The sequence below is a fragment of the Pleurodeles waltl genome, chromosome 3_1 (assembly GCF_031143425.1).
Source record: "Pleurodeles waltl isolate 20211129_DDA chromosome 3_1, aPleWal1.hap1.20221129, whole genome shotgun sequence".
In the NCBI taxonomy this organism is placed as follows: domain Eukaryota; kingdom Metazoa; phylum Chordata; class Amphibia; order Caudata; family Salamandridae; genus Pleurodeles; species Pleurodeles waltl.
In genome coordinates this window covers 1,827,558,558-1,827,582,917 of record NC_090440.1, presented here as the reverse complement: position 1 = coordinate 1,827,582,917, position 24,360 = coordinate 1,827,558,558, and the positions used below count along the sequence as shown (strand labels likewise).

The 24,360-nt window shown below is 45.9% G+C and overlaps 1 protein-coding gene across 8 annotated transcripts in view; it reads right to left on the bottom strand.

Moving 5' to 3' along the window:
• STAT1 (signal transducer and activator of transcription 1) overlaps nucleotides 1-24,360 on the bottom strand; it is a 533,280-nt gene that overhangs the window by 270,844 nt on the left and 238,076 nt on the right. For all 8 annotated transcript variants that reach the window (XM_069225879.1, XM_069225877.1, XM_069225884.1 and 5 more), the window contains 2 exons: nucleotides 21,875-21,967; nucleotides 4,891-4,950 (listed from right to left, as the gene is read on the bottom strand). In XM_069225879.1, coding sequence (XP_069081980.1) covers nucleotides 4,891-4,950; nucleotides 21,875-21,967 — 153 coding nt within the window. The remainder of the gene's footprint in view (nucleotides 1-4,890; nucleotides 4,951-21,874; nucleotides 21,968-24,360) is intronic.

Genomic DNA, 24,360 nt, shown 5'->3' with positions numbered 1-24,360 from the left:
TGTAGGAAGCTGGCTCTCTATACACTATCTCAAAGTGAGAGATAGTGTGCACAGAGTCCAAGGGTTCCCCTTAGAGGTTGATAGTGGCAAAACTAGATAATACCAATGCTCTATTTTGTGTTAGTGTGGTCAAGCAGTAGGCGTATCAGAGGGTAGTGTTAAGCCTTTGTTGTACACACACAGGTAATAAATGAGGAACACACACTCAAAGACTTAACTCCAGGCCAATAGTTTTTATATAGAAAATATATTTTCTTAATTTATTTTGAACCACAAGGTTCAAGATTTGAGGTAAGCACATAAAATGCAAGGTACTCCACACAGGTAAATATGGAACTTTGATTCAAAGCAGTAGTACACACAGTTTTAATTAAAATGGCAATAAGCTATTTTAAAAGAGGACACAGTGCAAAAATCAACAGTTCCTGGGGGAAGTAAGTTTGGTTAGGTTTCTCAGGTAAGTAAAGCACTTACACAGTCAGTCTCCTAGGCATAGGCATAGGCAGCCCACCGTTGGGGGTTAAAGGCAACCCCAAAGTCACCGCACCAGCAACAGGGCCGGTCAGGTGCAGAGGTCAAAGGAGGGCCCAAAACACGTAGTCACCTATGAAGAACAGGGGTGCTCTGATTCCAGTCTGCTACCAGGTAAGTACCTGCGTCCTCGGGGAGCAGACCAGGGGGGTTTTGTAGAGTACTGGGGGTGGGGAGGGGGGCGGACACAAACAGGCACACAAAACACACCCTCAGCAGCACAGGGGCGGCTGGGTGCAGTATGCAAAGTAGGTGGCGGATTTGCTATTAAAAGCAATGGAGGGACCCTGGGATCACTTAGGCGATGCAGGCAGGGCACAGGGGGGCTTCTCAGGCCAGCCATCGACTGGGCTAGGAAGAGGGCCGCCTGCTGGTCACTCCTGCACTAGAAGGTGGTTTCTCTCGGTCCTGGGGGCTGCGGGTGCAGTGCTAAGTCCAGGTGTTGGGTTCCTTGTTACTAAGCAGTCGCGGTCAGTGGGAGCCTCTGGATCCTTTCTCCAGGCGTCGCTGTAGGGTTGCAGGGAGGTCGACTCAGGGTACTCACGTCATCGTAGTCGCCTGGGAGCCCTCTCTGCGGTGTTAGTTCTCTGGAGTTCGAGCTGGAGGCGTCAGGTGCAGAGTGAGAAGTCTCACGCTTCCGGCGGGAAAGGACAGTTCTTTGGAAGTTGCTAAAAAGTTGCAAAGTTGTTGCTGTTATTGAACAGAGCTGCTGTTCTCTGGAGTTTCTTGGTCCTTCGGTTCAGGGCAGTTTTCTGAGGCTTCAGAGGTCGTTGGTCCTTGTCGGATATGTTGCTGTGCAGGTTCTTTGAGTCTGGAGACAGGCCGGTAGGGCTGGGGCCAAGTCAGTTGTCTCCGTCATCTCTGCGGGGCTTTCAGGTCAGCAGTCCTTCTTCTTGTTGTAGGTTGCAGGAATCTGATTTCCTGGGTTCTGGGTCGCCTCTAAATACTAGATTTAGGGGTGTGTTTAGGTCAGGAGGGCAGCAGCCAATGGCTACTGTCCTGGAGGGTGGCTACACCCTCTTTGTGCCTCCTTCCTGAGGGGAGGGGGGCACATCCCTAATCCTATTGGGGGAATCCTCCAATCTCAAGATGGAGGATTTGTAAAGGTAGGGGTCACCTCAGCTCAGGACACCTTAGGGGCTGTCCTGACTGGTGGGTGACTCCTCCTTGCTTTTCTCATTATCTCCTCCAGCCTTGCCGCCAAAAGTGGGGGCAGAGCCCGGAGGGGCGGGCATCTCCACTAGCTGGGATGCCCTGGGGTGCTGTAACAAAAGGCATGAGCCTTTGAGGCTCACTGCCAGGTGTTACAGTTCCTGCAGGGGGAGGTGAGAAGCATCTCCACCCAGTACAGGCTTTGTTCCTGGCCACAGTGTGACAAAGGCACTCTCCCCATGTGGCCAGAAACTCGTCTGGTTGTGGCAGGCTGGCAGAAACTGGTCGGCCTAGCACTAGGAGTTGGACTGGTATTCAGGGGGCATCTCTAAGATGCCCTCTGGGTGCATTTTACAATAAATCCCACACTGGCATTAGTGTGCATTTATTGTGCTGAGAAGTTTGATATCAAACTTCCTAGATTTCAGTGTAGCCATTATGGAACTGTGGAGTTCGTGTATGACAAACTCCCAGACCATATACTGTTTATGGCTACCCTGCACTTACAATATCTAAGGTTTTGCTTAGACACTGTAGGGGCATAGTGCTCATGCACATATGCCCTCACCTGTGGTATAGTGCACCCTGCCTTAGGGTTGTAAGGCCTTCTAGAGGGGTGACTTACCTATGCCACAGGCAGTGAGAGGTGGGCATGGCACTCTGAGGGGAGTACCATGTCGACTTAATCAATTTCTCCCCACCAGCACACACAAGCTGTGGGGCAGTGTGCATGTGGGAGTGAGGGTTCCCCAGGGTGGCATAAGACATGCTGCAGCCCTTAGAGACCTTCTCTAGCAACAGGGCCCTGGGTACCAGGGGTACCATTTACAAGGGACCTATCTGTGTGCCAGGGCTGTGCCAACTGTGGGAACAAGGGTACAGTTTAAGGAAAGAACACTGGTGCTGGGGCCTGGTTAGCAGGGTCCCAGCACACTTTCAATCATAACTGGCATCAACAAAAAGCAAAAGGTCAGGGGGTAACCATGCCAAGGAGGCATTTCGTTACACATATAGACTGCGTAAATTCACATCTTCATTGTTTGCGCTCTTGGTCTTGAAACAAATAATGTTTTTAGCCAGCTTACCTAAGACTGTGCAGGCAAAACAGCTGGAACATAGGAAAAACTGCCAGGAAAACCACTTCTATACAGTAATGTTGATACTTCTGCCTTTGCCCTGCTAAACACGTGGGATATGCACTAAGCCAACCTCTGAATCTTTATTATGGAAGGAAGCCACTGAAAACACCTTTTGCCTTTTAGGATGGATCTCAAAAGTTTAATCTTTCTGGCTTCCTAATTGGAAGAGGAGGTTTTGCCCATCTGACTGTTAACATAACCTGGAGCTAAACCCCTGTAACTTTAGAAGGTAGATTGATCTGTACCAGTGTGTGACTTGGGCTGGAGCCGAGTATTGCCTGTTTCTTCAACTCTCGAACCGCGGCAGACGCTGTGCCCAAGTCCTTGCTGCTTCCTGCTCTGGCTGCTGCCTGGACATACTGCAGAAGAAGAACTGCAGCAGTCTGGTGGCCACCAGAGAAACAGTGTGGCCGTGGACCTCTTCACAGCAAGAAACATATATGAGTGGTGTTGATGTAAGAAGACCGACTGAAATGCTTAACTTAACACACTTGAGAATAAGTAGGTAAGACCTGGCAAAGGACTTATAAAAGCATGTTTTTTTTAAGCATACCTTTCCTGCACAACAAGATTATATCCATCCTTTAAGCTCCCGTCAATTATGAGTTCAATTAATGTATAAAGTTATTCTTCATATAAACTGAAGCTTCCAAACTCAAAGTATAGGAGCAACGAACGAAGGGCAAGGATTTTTTTTTAATGTTATATTAATTCTGAAATGTACTGTCAAACATCCACCTAGCAATAAGACCGTGTGTCGCTAAAGTGATTTGGGCCAATCGACTTTTCTAACTTCGACTAGAGAAATGCTATCTTTACTCAGTATAGTGGAATCCTGAAAATATAAATTTGAGAATGCCATCATTTCTTGAGACAACCGAGAAACCCATCTGCGAAAGGCTTGTGGGGAGGGGGTATAGGGAGGTTACAGACACTTCGAGCTATGTATTGTTTAACGTGTCCTTTCTCACTGATAACAGGAAGTTATATTTACACCTACTAACAGAGAGTGGCACACGGAATAATTGTGAGGCATTTGCATTGTTGATTTCGTTGGAAACTCCTTTAGTAGTTTTAGCTGTTGGGAAAGCCTTAAGGGCTATTTCCGAATGTGAAGGGTAAAATTTGAAGTGCAAACCATGCTGCCTGATTGCAGCTTGGTGCAATGACAAGTTGCAACGGCTTTTATGATTGGTCACCATTGTTTAATACAATTTGTTTACAAGGGCCTTATTCTAATAAACATATTGTTATTGTTGCCAGGTTCACGTCTAACAAATGTAGGAACTCAAACCTAAAACGGACAGGTTTAAATTACCAAAACATGCACATTTCTACTTTGACACTGCTTCTGACAGAGGTTATGTTGGGCCCTAGCGCTTGTAAGGAACATGCCCCCTCCACGTGCCCTTAAGTAATAGCAAAAACGTATTTACATTTGCGGTGCACCCTTGCAGCCCGGTTCACTGCCACTGCACACGGATACCCACACTTCTGACAATTTTACATGAAGAGCCACATGCTTTGTGGTGGTGCGGTAAAGCATGAGGTTTTCAAGTAGGCCAACATTGCATTGATTACATGGCAATACTGAAAATATTTTAACCAAGTCTTCAATAATGATGGCGAATATTTTGTATATTATTTGTTGAACATACATTATGGACAATTATGTCATGTAGCAAATGTATCACTATAAAAAATTATAATTCGGCCGGTGTTAGGATGTGTAGCCTTCAACATGACCGGGGGGAGAATGCGATTGGGACAGGTGGGTGAAAGCAGACGGGGCGGGAGGGGGAAGGTAACAAGATTCGATGACAATGGATGTGGGACTTTCTATGCTCGCTAAAGCAGGGAAACAGTGGCTGTAGATAGCTGTTTGTTTACTTGTTGAAAACTCAAAAAAGGGTTTAAAATAAAAAAAAAATACAATCATACTAGGGACATATAGCGAAACGTGCGCAGTTTTTGGGTTTGTGAATCTAATTTGCGTAATATGTACAACAGAAGCTACATTTCAATGTTCTTTTGCCTAAATATAAAAACAGACGTGTATCAATCATACTTATCAAATAGGGCTTTCACTTTCAATTGATAATTCAGCTCTTGTAATTTAACCAGAAGCCTGAAAAGAAAGTCAGAAAATAAATTATTAGGTAAACATTGTATTACTTTACTTGCAGAACTAGAGAACTGAAATATACTAACTGCAATTGAGTGGAATAAATCACATATGTCTTTTCAAAATAAGAATTGCCATAGATTTAATTTTCTTCTGACGGTTTGAGTAAAAGAGGCGTGCATAACAAATATGCAATAAGAAACTTCAATCAGAATAATAACAAGTACAATCAATCACTTAGATGGTACAAAAGAACAAGTTACTTACCTTCTGTAACGATTTATCTGATAGAGACATATTCTAGCTGCAGATTCCTTACCACAGAAATTCCCCCAGGAGTCAGACTGGATCCAGAGATTTTTCTTCGAGCAGTACCCTTGTCTGGTGGTGTTGGTTGGCCCTGCCTCTGTCGTTGTCTTCGTGGTCACCCCGATGACATCGGGGGCCACATATAGGCGCTGCCTCGGCACAGTGATATCAGTTCATTTTCACGACTTTCTACAGCAAAGTGCGCTGCCATAAAGAACACTGAAAATGGTGAGCCAGAACTATAGCCCTGAAAAGGGAAACCCTGTCCCTAGAAATCAGTTCGCCAGCAGGGAGGATGGGTGGGTCGGTAAGGAATCTGCAACTAGAATATGCCTCTACTAGATATATTGTTACCAAAGGTAAGTAACTTGTTAATTTGATAGAGACTTCTAGTTGCAGATTCCTGAACTTAGAATAGACACCCAAACAATACCATCCTCGGTAATGGGCTGCGAACTAAGATCATACTAAAAAGTCCTGCAGGACTGAGTGACCAAAGTAGTTGTCTCTGTGGACCTGACTGTCCAGGCAGTAATGTTTAGTGAATGTGTGAGGAGAGGCCTAAGTAGCAGCCTGGCAGATATCCAGGACAGGAACTCTGCGTGCTAATGTTGTGGTAGCAGCAGTTGCTCTAGTGGAGTGAGCGCGCAAACCCTCAGGGGGTTGCCTCTTTGCCTTTGCACGTTTTGATGCAAAGTAGTACTCATCGTGAGATTATATGCTTTTCCACTGCTTTCCCTTTCTTCGCACCCATATATCCAACAAAGAGTTGATCGTCCTCCCAGAAATCTTCGGTAGGACTGAGGTAGAACGCCAACCTTCTTTTTGGATTTAAATGGTTGAGTCTATCCTCTTCATGAGAAGGACGTGGAGGTGGATAAAAAGTAGGCAAAGTTATGGATTGGCCTACATGAAAAGGTGTAACTACTTTAGGAAGGAAGGAGGCCCTCTTAGAAGAAAGAGCATAAAACTCACTCACTCTGCGAGCAGAGATGATGGCAACAAGAAATGCACTTTTGAGAGTAAGTAACTAAAAAATACAATTGTGTAACAGCTCAAAAGGAGCACACATCAAGTAAGTAAGAACAAGATTAAGGAATGATAAATGGAGTAGGGGAAACAAATGGGTAAGACCCTTAAGGAAATTACTAACAAAAGGAGACTTAAAAAGGGAAAGTTGGTCTGGCAATCTAAGAAAGGCTGAGAGATCCGATAAGTAATCCTTAAGGGTATCCAAAGCAGAGCCCTGCTGGGCTGAAGAAAGGATGACAAAAAAACCTCAGATAGAGAGGAGCAGAGAGGGGATCAATAGACTTGTCAGTACACCATGCCAAAAATTAAATGACAGGCATATACAGTTTTGGTGGAGGGACGCCTGGCTGCTAAGACATCACCACAGTCTTTGGGGCAGAAGGTCAAAAGCTGTCAACTGCTGCTGCTCAATCTCCACGCATGAAGAAAGAGATTGGACAGGTTCGGGTGAAGGACCGTCTCCTGCTGCTGCGACAGAAGATCCTCCTGAGGGCCCGTCTGATTGGAGGATCTGTGGCCATGCTCAGTAGCTTTGGATATCATACTCTCCATGCCCAGTCCGGAGCCACAAGGATTCCTTGGGCCCGGACGGTCTTGATCTTCTTCAGAACTCTGAACAGAAGTAGTGGTATGGGCAGGAAGGTGTGGAGGAGGCCCAAGTTCCACTCAAGACGAAAAGCGTCGCAGAGCAAGTGCCACCTTGGAAACTTCAACACGCAGAAGAGCTGACACTGCGCATCCTCTGAGGAGGTGAACAGAACTAACCAAGGCTCTCCCCACTGCTGAAAAAGACCTTGCACCACCCCTGGATGGAGACGCCATTCGTGATCGATTATGCATCGACAGCTGAGTTTGTCTGCTCTGGAGTTCAGAGAGCCCGTCAGATGTTGAACCACCAGGTTAATGCCCTGATGTGCCAGTCATGTCCAGAGGTGCAGAGCCTCTTGGCAAAGGGTCCAGCACCCTATTCTACCCTGTTTGTAGCAGTACCACATGGTGGTAGTGTTGTCCGTGAATTCTGCACCACTTTCCCTTTGAGAGAGGGAAGGAATGCTTTCAATGCAAGCCTGATCGTTTGAAGCTCCAAAAGATTGATCTGGAGTCCAGACACCTCTGATTTCCGCCACCCCCATCCAGGAGTGATGCCTCTATCACTACTGTAAGATCTGGTTTGCTGTTGATCCAATTGCGATTCAAAAGCCACCACTGCAGATCTTTTGCAGTCCCTTCCGAGATCCAGACCTTGTCGGAGAGATTCTCCTGATGCTGCGCCCACTGGAACTTCAAGTCCCGCTACAGAGTCTGCATATGCCATATGGCATGTGTCACTAGCAGGATGCAGGAGGCTAAGTGGCCCAACAGCCTCATAGTCAGTCTCACTGAAACCCAGGATAGAGGCTGAAACATCAAAATCATTGCCTGAATATCCTGGACTTCAAGAGGATAGGCCCAAAACTGCACTGTGTCCAGAACAGCTCTAATAAAAAGGAGCGTGTGAGAGAGAGTCAGGTGTGACTTCGGCATGTTTATAATGAACTCCAGTGTGTGCAGAAGGTTCGCCCTAGTCTGAAGGTGGAAGGTGACTTTCTAGGGTGTGTCAGCCTTCAACAGCAAGTCATCGAGGTAGTGGAAGACTGATACTTCTAACCTGCGCAGATGAGCTGCAAACACCGCCATCACTTTCATGAACACCCAGAGGGCGCTGGTAAGGCGGAAGGGGAACACAGTAAATTGAAAGTGCTCATGATCTACCACAAACCGCAGGCAACGTCTGTGGGCAGGCAAGACGGGGATATGGAAAAAAGCATCCTGCAGGTCCAACGCTACCATCCAGTCTCCTGGGTCCAAGGCAGACAAAACCTGAGCCAGAGTGAGCATTTTGAACTTCTCCTTCTTGAGGAAGAGATTGTGGGCCTTAAAATCTAGGATAGGAGGTAAGCCTTTGTCCTTTTTGGGCACCAGAATGTAGAAAGAATAACAACCATAACCTACTTCTGGTGCAGGAACCCTCTCTATGGCTCCCTTGGCCAAGACAGCCGTGACTTCCTCGCAGAGAAGTGCCAGATGATCCTCTGGTAGGCAGCCAAAGAATGGAGGCATGGTCGGAGGGGCAGTCTCGAAGGAGGGGAAGTAGCCCCTTGGGACGATCTGCAAAACTCACCTGTCCGTTGTGATGGATTCCCAGTGGGGCAGGGGATGGCCAATCCTGCTGCCAACTGGTCTGAGATGGGGTGGGGACAGAATAGAAAGGATTGGAGACTGCAGCAGGGGTGAGGGTGGGCTGGGCAGACCTCTGGTTCCCTGTCCCATGAGCCAGCGGAATTCTGCGTCCCAAGCCATGCAGGGGGCTTAGTAGCATGGGTGGTGCAGTGGCTGGGACAGGGATGCGATAGGGAGCCCCTTCCATGGCCAAGAAAGGGGAGAAAGGCAGACTAATGGGGACAAGGGGCAGCTGAAAGGCTGAGGGACCGAGCCGAAGCCCGGGACTCCATGAACCTCTCTAGCACCGGGTCCGCCTTCTCTCCGTATAGACGGGTGCCATCAAAGGGCATGTCCATAAGGGGCTATTGAACATCCCCCGAAAAACCAAGTGGGGGGCCTCAAGCCCACTGTTGAACAACTGATTTACCCAGAGAGTCAGTCGTGTCCAGCCCACATCGAATAGTGAGCTTCGCCGCGTTTCTCCCATCAGCAACATCTTGGGAGACGATAGTCCAGGCCTCCTCCGGGATCTGCGGCAAGACTTGCGCGACCATATCCCACAAGGAGTGAGTATAATTTACCAAAAGGCATGTAGTGTTCACTGACTGCAACGCCAGACTGGAGGGAGGAAAACATCTCCTTCCCAAATTGGTACAGCCTCCGATTCCCTAACTGGGGAAGCAGATGGGAATGCACCAGATCATGAGGATGCCTGGATAACAAGGTTCTCAGGTGTGGGGTGATGGGACAGGAATTTAGGGTTGTTCGGGGTGGAATGATAGCGGGCAACAATTGTCCTAATCACAGGAGCCCCTGTGCTGGGTCTGGACCAAGCAAGCACCCAGAAATACATCAGTGAGGGCTTCATTAAAAGGGAGGAGAGGCTCCCAAGTGGAAGCCCCAGGAAAAAAGAACTTCCATCAGGAAATTAGTCCTGAACGCTACAGTTGGCACCACAAGTCTAAGGACCTCAGCCGCACTACTGACCACCACTAATTAAGAAGCTCCCTCTGCTGTAGCCACAGTAAAAGAAGAAAGCATGCCAGCGTCTGGAGAAGTATCCAGACCACTGGCCTTGCCCAATTCCTGTGCCCAGTCCATAGTAGGATCATCAAGCTGGTATTCATAAGGGTCCAACGACCCCTCCTATCCCTACACACACTCACACCCATAGAAAAAAGGATCAGAATCTGACCTGGGGTGAGTAGGCCCCATCGAAGTCAGAAGCAGTGGCGGCCAATGTTGTTCCAGCTCCGGGTCGTCAGGAATCAGGATCGGGTCGACGTTGATCGTGGGCCCAACCGATGTCTGGAGCGTTGACGCAATTGTACGACCAGCGTCAGCACAGATCTGGCAGTGGATTCGGAGGGGTTCTTGGAGGCCAAGGCAGAAGCCGCCAGCGTGGAACCCGAAGGACCCCAGCTGAACCCCAAGGCCATGAAAGCACCTCAGGGGGTCTGACTGCCCAAATATGAGACGCATGGCCTCGTAGAAATCTTTTAGTTAGGTTGGGGTTGCTCTGGCTCCTGGAAACCCAGGGAAGAGTGGAGCGGACCCAGAAGTAGGCTCCACGGATGGAGGCCTAAAGCGTTGGCACTCATCCCACATTTCATCAGCTGAGCGACAGGATTGCCTAGCCTTCTTCAACTTCTTCTTCTTCTTACCCGAGTGACCCGAAGACTAGGGGGATGACAAGTGGTGACTACGTGAGCAGTCTCGAGACCTTCCTCTCGAGCGGTTCTGGGAGCGATGTGCAGTAAGCACCGGGCCACCATGAGCTTTAAGGACCACTCCCTCAAAGCCTTCGGGTGCAAGGCCTGGTGCGGATCAGTCACCAACATCATGCGGTGACAGTCCTCGCATGGTTTGAACCCGGTCTTCGGGGACATCCTCAACGCACCAAAGGTCGCCAAAAACACAACAGAAGTGTTGAAATCTGTCAAAACCAGGGTAGCTCTCTCCGGATCAGCGCGTAACGCGGTATGAAAAGAACTAACGTCGCTGCACTGAGGCGGCGCCTGTATGCGACCCTGACATCATCACAGTCAACCATGGCGCCAACGACTGATGCGTAGTCAACCAGCACCACTTGACGGTACACAAGGGTACTGCTCGAAGAAAAATCTCCGGATCCAGTCCGACACCTGGGGGAATTTCTAAGGCAAGGAATCTGCAACTAGAAGTCTCTATCTCATCTGTGTGACGGGCAAAATGGCTTGCAGAAATGTTATTCATGGTCATTTGATTGGTGGCATAAAATCATGAGATATACTCAGATGCGCCGAGGTTATTGTTATTATACTGCTTTCCAAATATTCATCTACCTACAAGGCCCTGATTATTAGTTTACCAGAGCGGAATTTCTGTACAGAATTTCTTTCTGCCTTTATTGTTGCACCAGACACCGTGGGAACAACGGACCCGATTTTACCAGACAGTAAAACTGATTTGGGGAAAAAGGCTGCATTGCAGCTCGGGCCCTTGTCCTTCTCCTACCCAACCCTCATCCATGGTACAAGGGGGTTAGCATTGCTCTAAATGCGATAATGCAGTTTTCATGGAACATCTTCAACCTCCCCTCCATCCTCCCGAACCCCCTCCCCCAACTCACATTTGCCACTTGCACGATGTCAAAGTAGGTAATCATTTCCACAGAAAACGAATATTGTGCTGATTTTCACCCAGTAAAACCAGGTATGTATGGTTTTCCAAATTCCACAGATATAAACTCATAATTGCACAGTATTGATGGGATGTCACCAAAAGGTACCAGGTTTTACTGGTGAATACTGTCCACCAGCAATTCATCTTCAAGAGAACGTCATTGAAACAGCCTTCAGCCTTGCCCTGGTGAGGATTTTAACTTCCATTACAAAATTTAAGGTAAAAACTTTGACTGGGATGACCCAACTTGATGTATCAGACTTCCACTTCATCACTGTCAGCCTCTGTATGTTCCTAGATTCTGGTTATCAGCAAACTTCTGATTGGTTCTTTATTTTTCTTAGGTTCTTTTGTCCTAAAACTTTAAAAATTCATATCTTCCCTTCCCTTTATTGGTTTTTAATAATTTTATTGTGATTTTTCCCATCAGGAACTTGGTTGTGGGATTTATATTGTTCTGAGTTTGTACTTTTTAACTATTTTGGTACTGGTGAACAAGTTACTTACCTTTGGTAACTCTCTGTCTGGTGGATACTCTATCAAACCACAGATTCCTCACCTTTAGACTATTGTGATGTGCCAGACTGGATCTGAAATATTTTTTCAGCATACCCAGAGTATGCCTGTTTGGTGGCATCATGTGGCTCTGATTTAACCCTTATCCGTCCCAGACATGTTGCTACAGTTGCATGTAAGTGTCACCCATACGTGTTGATCTCGGTGTCTTTCTTGACACTATCTGTGCATTTGGAGCTCAAAAATCAATTATTTGTGATAGTGTGCAGATTTCCAATTTGGAACCTGTTACATGGACTATTCACCTGTAAGAGCATTACCAATGGTAAGTAACTCATTTTTCTGATGGAAACATCTAACTACAGATTCTGTACCTTTAGAACAGATACAGATAACAAAGCAGTACCTGCCCTGGTGGTGGGCTGTAGAATGACTCAGACTAAAACTTCCAAAAGGACTGAACGGTCAAATGTCCTTACTGTCAGACCTAGCAGTCAAGGCAATAATGCTTTGTGAACGTGTGCCCTGATGTAGATGTTGCTGCCTGATATAATGGACAGGCACTTTGCGTACCAGCTCAACTGTAGCAACGTTGGCCCCAGTGGAATGGGCCCACAATCCCTCTGGAGGCTGCTTCTTGTTCAACATCTATAATGTAGCACACTATCTACCAGGGTAAAGTCCTCTCTGCAATGCATTGTCTTTCTTTGCCCCACAAAATCCTACGAAGTGCTAATCATCCACTGAATGTTTTTTGGTGCAATAGATAAAAAAGCTCAGTACTCTTCTAGAGTTCAAACAATGGAGTCTTTGCTCCACCTCACCCTTCAAAAGAGGAGGAAAGGACATCGGAAGTGTGATGGACTGAACAATATGAAAGGGAATCACAACCTTTCGCACAAAGGATACTGTATTCATTGTCACTAGTTTGTCCAGAAAGAAAGTGGGGTAAGGAGGCTGGACTGACCAAGCTTCAAGCTTGCTCGCAATGAGCTTAAATTATTGCATTGCAGGGTCAGGAGACAGAGGAATCAATGGCTCAAAAGGGTAGTACAAAAGAAAAGTAAGGACCAAATGAAGATCTCACTGAGGAATCATGATGGGTTTAGGAGGGAACATGGGCTAATCCTATGAGAACTTGCATCACAACAGGTGAGTCAACAAGGATGGTTGGTCTGATAAACACAAAAAGCCTGAATGGGCTGAAAGATAAAGTTTAACTGTGTCCACTGAAAGACCTTTAAAAATTCACAAATTAAAAACAAAACATACATCCAACGGATTGGGCTCAATGGGGTCCATATTATGGGTGCCACACCAAGCCACAAACTTGTCCATGAGGCCAGCAAACCTACATAAACAGACTCTGTAGAGCACCTGGCAATAGGGATGATATCTATTAATTTGGGAGGAAGATCAAATGTATTCAACTGCCGATGTTCCATCTCCACTCATGGAGATGTAGACTCAGCAGTTCTGTGTGCAAGATTGTGCCCTGCTGCTGTGACAAAGATCCTCCCAAATCATCAGCACAGATGCTCGTGTCCAGAACTTCTAGGGACCACACTCCTCTGGACCAGTCCAGAACCACTAGTAAGATTTGGGCCTAGTTGTTTTTGAGACATAGTAGCAGGAAGACATACAGGAGTCCTGTACCCCACTGAGGGTGGAATGCCCCTTTGAGAGACAGACTTCTTGAAAAGTTCAGCACATAAAACTTTGACACTGCTCGATCTCACCTGTGGCAATGAAACTGAGCCAGAGTTCTCGTATTGCCAGTGTAACTGCTATTCATGATCCACTATGTGTCGCAGATTGAGTTTGTCTGCCCATTTAAAGATCCAGTCAGATGGTGTGCAATCAGGAAACTGACTATTCTGCCAGCTGATGAGGCGCAAGATCTCCTGGCACAGGGCTCTGTGCCCAACTCTGCCCTAGTTGTTGCAATACAACATGGTAGTCATGTTGTTCCTAAGGACCTGAACCAGCTTCCCCTTGATGGACAGCAGAAAAGCTTTCAATGCCAAATAGCCATCAACTCCAACAAGCTGATGTAGAGATGGGTCACTGCCAGAGACCAGAGGTGATCTTCACCTCTCCCAGTTGACCTCCCCAATCCAGCAGTGATACTTCTATCACCACATTCACCAAGGGTGGGGTTGGGAGAGGGATCTGCCACTGATCCAACTGAGGTCGAGCAGCCTCCACTGCATCTACTTTGTAGTATCATCCGACTCCTGGATGGAATCTAGCAGGGTTCGTAGTTGCTGGGCCCACTGAGACTTCAGATCAGACTGCTGAATTTGCATATGCCTCCTGGTATAGTCGAAGAGCAGAATTCAGAAAGCCAATAGTCCTAGATGCCTCAGAGGCACTCACTGAGATCAAGGACTGAGACCGAAATATCAGATCATAACTTGAATGTCCTGGACTCTCTGATCTGGAAGGAAGGCCTGGTAACGCACTGCATCCAGGATGGCTCTGATAAAAGGAGGCCTCTATGAAGAAATCAGTTGTGACTTCAACACACCGATAGTGAACCCCAAAAAAGTCAGAAGGTTTACTGTCTTTTGGAGATGGTCTGCGACTGACAGTGCCTAGCCAGTGGTCAGGGTAGGGGAAGAATGATACGTCAGACCTCTAACGGTAGGCTGCGATCACCACCATCACTTCTGTGAACACTTGAGGGCCACTGGTGAGGCCGAATGGGAGCATGGCAAACAGAAAAGAGTTCCTCTGAAAGCCATTCTGATGTAGGTGGAAGAGGCAGTGCGTCACAAAGGAAAGCAGTGTGCAGGACCCTCCCATCAGATGTCACGGCCATGCTGAATGGGCTGCACCAAGTGGAAGCAAATTCCTCCAGAACTTCTTCTGTTACCTACAATACCTCACCCTTAAGTCATGTATCTGCCCATGTTTTATAGGCATGTTAGTGGGCCACAGTTACCCCTCTAAGTTTGGATAGTTGTGTCAATATGGCCAATTCACAACTGGACCAGCGTAGTATTGGATCAAATAGCTCCCTTAGTCAATAAGACTTTTTGCAGGCAAAAACAATTGGCTGACTGGTTTAACAATGAACTTCTGGCGTTAAAAAAGAACCGAAAGCGCCTTGAGCGCCTTTAGCGCAGAGTCTATAATCCAGATTGTAAAGCTGACTATGTGGCAGCTCTTAAATGTTACCATGGTTGTATCAAGCAAACTCGTCATGACTTTTATATCAATAAAATTCAAACTGCCAAGAACTCTTCCTGCTAAATTTTAACAATTGCCTAGTCACTCATCTCATTCTCTCTAGTTTCAGCCCATACTTCACCTCAGAGGAGGGCTGTAATGCCTTAGCTCAAGTTTTTCTGAAAAGGTGGCAAATACTTACGCATCCTTTCCTGCAAAGGCCAGAGACGCTCCTTCTTTAAGTACCTGGTTCGATCCTTCTGATGACCGCTCCAGACTGCTGAATTTTAAGTCCATCGAACCTGAGGAGTGGACCCTGCTCTAGTTCTGCAGTTACATCTCGCTCCCTGCTTGATCCAGCATTTTTTGCCATTTTTGAGCGGGCCTGAAGGCTGTCCATCCTGTACTACATGAGATGCTTAACAGCTCCTTTGTCTCTGGATGGGTTTTCACAGTGTTGGAACCATGCCCTGGCGGTACTACTCCTTAAAAAGCCTTTTATAGACCCAAAAAAGCCTGAAAACTATCAGGCTGATTCACTGCTTCCACTTTTTCTCTAACATCGCAGAGAAGCATGCCAATAAGCAACTTTCTACCTTCATTGAGGCCCATAATCTGCTTCCTAGGACTTAGTCAGGTTTCCGTCCACTTTATAGTACTGAGTCAGCTTTGCTGCTCACTAAAGAATGAATCCGTTAAAATTGGGATGCTGGCGATTCAGCAGCATTACTTCTGCTGAAGCTCAGTGCCACATTTGACACTGTGTCCCTTAACATCTCGATTGTAAGACTATGGAATTGCGGCATAGGTCATAAAGTTCTGAGGTGGGCTGTTTCTTTCCTGCAGGATTGCTCTTTTTCTGGAGTCTGAAAAAAAATTCAGTCAGAAGTGCTTCCTTTCCAGCAAGGAGTACCGCAGTGCTCTTCCTTGAGTCCAACCCTTTTTAACATTTACATGTGCTCCTTAGCTGAGGTAATCAAACGCTATGGTTTACTATCATCTCATACGCTGATGGCACTCAGCTTATCATCATTCTTTCACAGAAATCCTCCCATATGGTCTCCTTTCTATGCCTGTGCCATGCACCACATGGATGTAGTCAAACTGTCTCAAGTTAAATGCTAGAAAGACCAAGGGGCTGACCTTAGGCAATCAACCTGACATCTGGTCCACCGCTTGGTGGCCCAACAATTTAGGCCCATTACCCCTTTCTAAGCCTAAGGTCTAGAATTTGGGCATTTGGTTTGATGAGAAGATTTGTTTTTTACAACAAAACCGCCAGAGTCGGTAAATAAAATAGTAGTTCAAGCCCTGATTATATTGGGGCTTCACTATTGTAATGTTTTGTATCTCGTGGTGTCACAGTCTTGTGCCAATAGACTCCAACGAGTGCAGAACACTGCTGCATGCTGTAGGAAAGTACCCTCTATTTGGCATGGTTACCCCGACTTTTTGCATGTTGTCAGTATGTTTTGACTGTGTTCACTGGGATCCTGCTAACCAGGACCCCAATGACTGCGCTCTCTCCCTATAAACTTGGTTGCTTGGACCACAATCACCCCACATTTGGCACACCAATGCCCCCTTATAAGTCCCTAGTATATGGTACCAGGGGCATTGGGGCACCAGGGGGGTTCCCCATGGGCAGCAGCATGTATTATGCCATCCATGGGAGCCCATATAAAATGTGCCTCCAGGCCTGCCATTGCAGCCTGCGTGAAAAGGTGCATGCACCCTTTCACTTCAGGTCACTGCACCAGGTCACTAAGTCAGCCCTATTGTAGGCCCTCCTAGCCCAGAGAGCAGGGTGCAGCTACTTGTGTGTGAGGTCACCCATGCATGAACAGAGGTGCCACCACAAACTCCAGCTCCATTTTCCTAGACTTCGTGAGTACTGGGACACCATTTTATGCATGTACTGAACATACGTCACTAACTATGTCCATCTACATAATGGTAACTCCGAATCTGGGCATGTTTGGTAACAAACATGTCGGAATCATACCCCAATACTGTTGCCTGTATTGGTTGTATGATTCCATGCACTCTGGGCGCTCCTTGGAGGACCCCCAGCATTGCTCCTATGAGCTTTGTAGGATTTTCAGGCCAGCCCACGCTGCTACCACCCCTCAGACGGGTGTCTGCCCTCCTGCTGCTTGAACAGCTCAAGCCCAGGAATGCAGAACGAAGGATTTCCTTTGGGAGAGGGAGGCAACACCCTCTCGCTTTGGAAATAGGTGTTACATGGCTTGGGAGGGCACTGGTGGTGCCCTTCTTGCATAAACCAGTCTGCACCGGTTCCGGGACCTCCAGTCCCCGCTATGATGCGAAACTGGGCAATGGGAAGGGGAGTGACCACTCCCCTTGTCCATCACCAACCCAGGGGTGGTGCCCAGAGCCCCTCCAGATGGCCCCTTGATTCTGCCATTTTGAATCCAAGATGGGCAGAGGTCTCTGGGAGCGTTCCGAGTGGCCAGGTCAGGCAGGTCACATCAGAACCCCCTATTGATAGGTGGTCACCTGGCTAGGTGACCAATCTCCCTTCCAGGGCTATTCAGGGTCTCTCTCTTGGGTGGGTCCTCAGATTCGATGTGCATGATTCCAGCAGGACTCCTCTGCATCTTTTACTTAGACTCCTGGCCACTGGAACCACAACTGGACTTCACAGGAACCTACAATCTGCTGCTCTAGTGACAACTTCGTCCTGCAACACTGTTTCTCTGGCTCCTTCCAGTAATTACACCATTTCCCAGGCTATGCATCCTTTGAGGGTGGCAAGTCTTCAGTCTGCACCAGGAAGCAAAAAGAAATCTCCCTTGGAGTATAGGAGTCACTCCCCTACATCCGCAAGCACCAACCGCAACGACGACCGGCTGCGTGGGTCCTCTCCTGCAACTCTGCGGGGATCCTGCAACACAGGTTGTGGTCTTGAGTGGTCCCCTTGGTCTCCTCTACCAGCTGTCCGACTTTGGAAGTGGCGAGTCTTTGCCTCTCCTTTCAGGATCGTACCCCTGTGCACCGCGACTCTTGCAGCTCCGAAGGCTTGTTGGCTCTTCTTCCAAGCGACCTTCAGGCTCTGTGTAGCCCCGGCCTCCAGCTCTCTTTCCTGTAACAAGTGGTTTCCTGCCTGCTGCTACATCAACGTGGGACTCCCTTCCAAGTGTGCTGAGTGGGCCTCACTGCGACTCCTGTGCTTGCTGCCTGTGAGTTGGCTGTAGGGGCTGCATCCAAGTCTTCTTGCTCTTCTGACTACTGGTGGACACCTGGGACTCACCTCCATGGGTTGAGTCCCCTCAGTCTTTCCTGGTCCCCAGCAACTCTGCAAATCTTCTTCAGAAATCCTTTGCCAAGGTTTGTTGGTAGTTTTTCCACACCACTGATGGACTGCAACTCTTCTTCCAACGTGGGACATCGACTGTATCACTTCTGGAACTGTTCCTCTGCTCCTATACTGTATACGCGACTCCCGGTCCTCACCGTCGACCTGGTCCTGCAACTCCAGAAGGATCGGTAGTGACTCCTGCCCCAACCGGACACTTCAACTGCAATTGGACTTGGTCCCCTTCATTTGTACGTCCTCTTCTGTCTGGATCCATCTTCTGTTTCTTGCAGTCTTGTTTGGGTCTTGCACAGTCCTTTTCCAAATTAAAACATGTAGTTACCTCTTCTCTCCTAGTCACTGGGGTTCACTGTGGTACTCACCTTTTGGGGTTCCTAGTTCCTCCAGCTCCCGTCTACCGATTCCACTTATCTGCATGGGGGTCCCTCATTCGCATTCCATTTGTTTAGTATATGGTTTGGGCTCCCCCAGGGTCACTACTATCTATCGCATTTGCACTGTTTTCTATTGCTTTCTATGCTCAATCCTGACAAGTAAGGTGTACAAAATAGTGTGTTTACTCACCTGCTAATACAGTATTGCCTATATAGTATTTTAGTATTTGTGTCACTAAAATAAAGTACCTTTATTTTTGTAACACTGTTTGGTTCTTTCATGCGTGTAAGTGCTGTGTGACTACAGTGGTATTGCACAAGTTATGCATGTCTCCTGGATAAGTCTTGGCTACTCATCCACAGCTACCTCTAGAGAGCCTGGCTTCCTAGACACTGACTATACCGCACTAACAGGGGATACCTGGGCCTGGCATAAGGTGATAATACCTTAGGTACTCACCACACACCAGGCCAGCTTCCTACAATTATTATTATTAACTGCTGGCAAGTTTTCTGTCACCAGTTCCCATAATGCATGGGAGCACCTACCCAACAAACACCTGGCACTATGTTACCGAAAGGCAAGTGCTAGCTGAAGAGAACTCTGGTTTTCTACATGCCTCAACTCTTTTCAACTGTATATATATTGGGTGTAGGCGAGGGAGTGGGGGGAGGGGGTTCACGGAGGATGAGCTTGGATTGAGCCTGCTAGTAGCTGCCTGAACTACCAGGTTCTCCTAAGTAAGGTTTTGAGTCAACAAGGCACAGTCACCCTGAGCAGACCTGTGGCATTATGCTACCTGTCTATTTACAGGTGGGTAGGAACATGGTTTAGCTCAGGTGCCCATGAGAGTGCCAGTAAGGACTTACCTGAATGACAGCAAGGGTTCAGACGAGGTACGCCCAGGCTTCAAATCTTCCCTGAGGACATAAGTTTTAGCCTCAACAGATGGAAAATCTAGGGCTTCAGCTGCATGTCTGATGATCACAGCAAATGAGGCTGTGTCTTCTGTTAATGTTTTGGGGGGAATCCAACCCAGTGGCTGAGGAAGTATTCAGTCCACTGATCTCATGTAGGTCTAAATAGAAATTGTTGTTATATTATTGTGGGAAAACTTCATCCTCACCAAAGGCTGGCGAGTTTTGGTACAAATGCAATCCAAATGGTTGCTGAAGCGCTGGAAGGTGGCTCCTAGACAAAGGTGCTTACTTTTTGAGACAGAGTGAACAAGGACCAGTTGTGTAGAGACTTTTCCAAGACATCACCTCGGTCAAGGTCTAGGCGGATTTGGTTAACAGTGAGACAGTACAATAGGACTGTAGTTCTCCTCTTCGGCTTGAGGTATTTGGCCGGTATTGATGTGAGAGGAAGTGGTGTGGACTGTGGTGCTGGATGTCGGGTCAGCTCTGGTGTTGGAGCTCAACCAAAAACATGTTCCATAGGCATAGACAGTGTTGAGGGCAGACCTGCTGTTAGAAGGATCAATCAGAAAAAACTTTACACACTATTTTAAGTTAAGCTCATCTGCTCTGGGTCATAGCTATCAAGATGGAGCTCAGGCTTGAACTACTAGAACCGTGTGTTTAACCTTACAGGATTTCCAACTTATTACTTGGGAATGATTAATGAATTGTCTTACTATCACCTACAGATCCTCACCCTAACTCTTTATCTTCGCTTCCAGATCTTTCACAAAATTGCCAAAACAGACTCCATTTTCTACAGATACCTTCATGCTCTTTAGCCCGCTCAATTCAAAATTACCTCACCTGCTTGCATATATGTCTACCCTACACAAAGAAGGTTACTCTTTAGCATGAATGTCTTGTGGAACACGCAATGCCTTTATGCCAAAAAATAAATAAATGTGTGGAAACTAGAAAAAAACTGCCACTTCTCTAACTTGCCTAAAGACCTCCTTTTCATTATAGTTGCAGAACAGTGCTTCCAAATACACCATAAAATATACCATGCACCACACCAAACCCAATTCACTAAACCAAAACCATCATAGGAGTGAGCAGCAAAAAACGGGTTATTGAAAGTAGTCAAACACTGCATCAATCCACTCTACCTACTAGTCTGTCCCACTTCAATGAAAAGTCAACCAACATCAACCAAAGTCTCTTCAACATCAAAGAATACCATACACCACAACAGTGGCCACACTATTACCTGCAACACCCTTGTTATACTCCTGTAGAATGCAAAGTTGGCACACTCTCCAAGTATTCACAACCTATCACTGTGAAACACTAAGTTCTACTAGACACCCTTGCAGTCCGGGGGACATTTCTCAAACAGTACTCAACTGTACTCTTTTGTAACCAGTAGGAAGGAATGCATTCAGATTTCTCTAAGGAACGTAGCCTCCCCATTTAACATGGGGCCTCTGAGGGTTTTGTTCTTAACCCAACAGTATTTAATGTGGACATGGAACCGCTTGCCTTAACCAGTACATTAAACACATACACTTCTATCTCAGGAAGCCATCCCCATCTGAAAGGGTGTGAGATACTGACTGGACATTACTCAGTCTTCGAGGTTCACAGATTCTCAAGCAAACTTGTACTAAAAATAAGTTACTTACCTTTAAGTTGCCGTGTAACAATATCACTTTGTAAACTGCTACAATGACATGCTGCACACCAGCTTTACCCATCTCCACTCACCATGAGTGCCATATCTGTAACATATCAGTTACCAGCAATGGGTCAAGCTTATATCCCAATCCAAACTTGAAATATTACTGTATGAGCTTATACCGTATCTCCCATAATTAGGGACAATGTCATACTCCCTGGTAACCATAACACCACACTTAGCATTCCAAAAACTGTCTTCTATGCTGACTGGCCTCCTGATCTTTGGCAAAGGTTCAACCAAATCGTAGTGATGGCCGATCTCTACTGGCTTTCCCTTCCAGGGAGCATAACATGGAAGCCAGTACCACCAGCAGCTCCAAACTTTGTATACTGTTACTCTCTGTAGAAGTTAAGGAAACCATAAACTAGTAAACACATCTTCTCTTCCTTTGTACAGTAGACTGGAACAAACTATCCCTCCACCTGAAACTAGCACTCACATCTCAATTTCAGGAGAAAAGCCAGGATACCTGCTTTCTCCATCCATCTCTAAGCACCAGTCTATAGTTAACAAACCATGTTCTCTTTTAAAATGTTGAGTTTTGTAAGCATCTGCAATGCATCTGTAACCAGCACGTAATAGCATGTAATGCTGCGGTCTAGGAAAAGGGCTAAATAAATAAGACAAGATTACAAATCATAAATAAAGCATTTGTGGGAACAATCTTACCTTAATTTCACAGTAAACTGCACTCCAGTCTTTAGAACCATTGGCTTCTGTGGATGGGTTGGCATACAAGGCTGTCTTTCAACCACAAAGGAACTGTACAGAAAAGGTGAAAGGTGTTTTTTATTTATTTTTTTGTACCACAGAATTGTTTAGAGTACTCAATTAATTCTGGAGCAAAGGTGTTGCCTAGTTGCTCACACACTGAAATCAGGAGAATGGGTACAGTTTTTGTAACTGATACACAGTATGTGGTGCATTTTTTCAGTGACTCAGGTACTAACTTACCAACTGTAAACCTATGAATTATAAATGGGCATAAATACTGAATATCAAAGATAAACATTATTTATGAAAGGGTAAATATTAATGTATTTTGGAATTCAATCAAAATCTCAAAAGACAACATGGCCAGGCCTTCGGTGCTTTAGAGGTACTGGGTACCGACACTCCTGAAAGTCCTCTCCTTGAGTACCGGAACTACTGCTTGGCAAGTAAGTGCACCGGAGCTTTGAGGAGCAGTTGGCAGGCTCAGGTCAGGTATGTGTCGCACTGCACAATAGGTTTTGCTGTAGCTGTGCAGCTGGCGAAATTAAAATGCTCACATCAAACCAGTTTCCCTTTCATTTCAATCTTCATTTGTCTCCATCTCTAAGGATATGATAATCTTGCTCAAGATCAAAACAAACTTTCAATTTAAACATGTCGTAGAGGATATTATTAATGATATCAAACACATTGTTTTCCCAGCTGGTCGCTATAATCTCTTCCAACAAGCTTAACAATAAACCAAATCTCTTCCAAGACAAGTTACTCCCAGTGGAGTTGGAATTCTGATACGGCTTCATGTCAAGTCTTGTGTTTGCAATTACATTAATTAATTAAGTCATAATTCCTAGTAACAGTATCACATTTCTAATTGACAGAGATAGAGATTTCAGACAAAGGTTAAACCGGGACATAATTTAAATAACACCGACGTAATTTGGGATATTTCAGGAATTTCACATTACCCTTACTACGCGGGATTCCTGAAATACTCCCATTATGCAACTTTGTTTAGTTAAACCTTCTTCACAGTAAAATCTCACAGAGAATGTGCAGTTCATGGTAAACGGTAACGGTGAGCACATGTGAATAACAGAACACAACTGATTGTTTTTGTGGTGGTTTTGTATAAATGCGTCATTGCGTTACAAATTGACACAAGGAATCATTTCACACTAAAATGTAGCCCAAAATGATGGATTTGTGTTTTGTGCAATTAACTACAATTTTACATAATTTTGCCATACTCTCACAAAAACAAATTACACATATTTTCACACGCCTCTAGTAAAGGTGTACGTGAACATGTTAAAATGACATTATTTTGGGTGTGGGAATTGCCAAGGCTATCTCTTTATTCAACTATGCCGTCAGAAAAACCTTCCTTTTTATGGTCTGGCTTGAGAGCACAGTTGTTGCCAGACAATTATCTGATCATCACTAGAGAGGAGCTTTGGATCCGCCCACATGTTGGAGCCAAGAGCACGTTTTGATTGGGCAGAAGTTAATTACACAAAAAAGTGCTTACCCTCCATACAGCTGTGATCATTCATTTTATTTATCCAGCTGCCTATCACGGGCACAAACACGGCACTGAAATGCTATTATAGTGCCTTAGATCACTATATAATTTAGGTTTTTTCTCTCTGGCAGGAGCTCAGATGGAAGAAGGGCAGTCATTAACCTAAACAGGTTTTTAGGTTTGGCTTGACTGTGCAACTGTCACCCGACCTTTTACCCGACCTACACCAATATGATTGTACCGTTCTTTGCTTCCACAAAATGCACATCTATTCCATGTGATTTACTTGCAATGATTCACATTACCATAGAATATTTCTTTAAAACCCGACCTATTGGAATTGCGATGCTTTTTTAGTCAAGTGGGTGACTTTTTCATATTGACTGTGAACACTTGCTAGTACAAGAGTCCAACTACTCTCTGAACACTTGTGTAAAATTGGTGAAACAAATTTCCCTTTATCATCTAGTTCTCTAGATAAAAGTGAACATGAATGGTCTCTCTCATGTACCATCAGCACTGCCAAACATTTTGTGCAGACCCTTTAAGATAATTTAATTCCAAATGCTAACACCTTTTTTCACATAATGTTGCACTTAGATTTATTTTAACATAACATGTTATGTCTTTTTTCCTTACATAATTAAACATGCATACAAGTCTACATTTTCCAGCTTGACTTATGTTTACACAGCATTGTGTTACATTCAGTGTGACTTCTGGTGTTTTCATTGGGAAGTGGGAGTCTATCACTTTTGTGAACATCTCTCCTAAGTTTTCCATTAATTTGCCATCTCTCATTGCGACTTTCATATGTGATCATCTGCTACAGATTATTCAAACAGGTACTTTTTTTTTTACATACTTCTTATTTTGGCACTACTGGTCTTTTTGATTGTATTGCTATGCACCTTTTAGC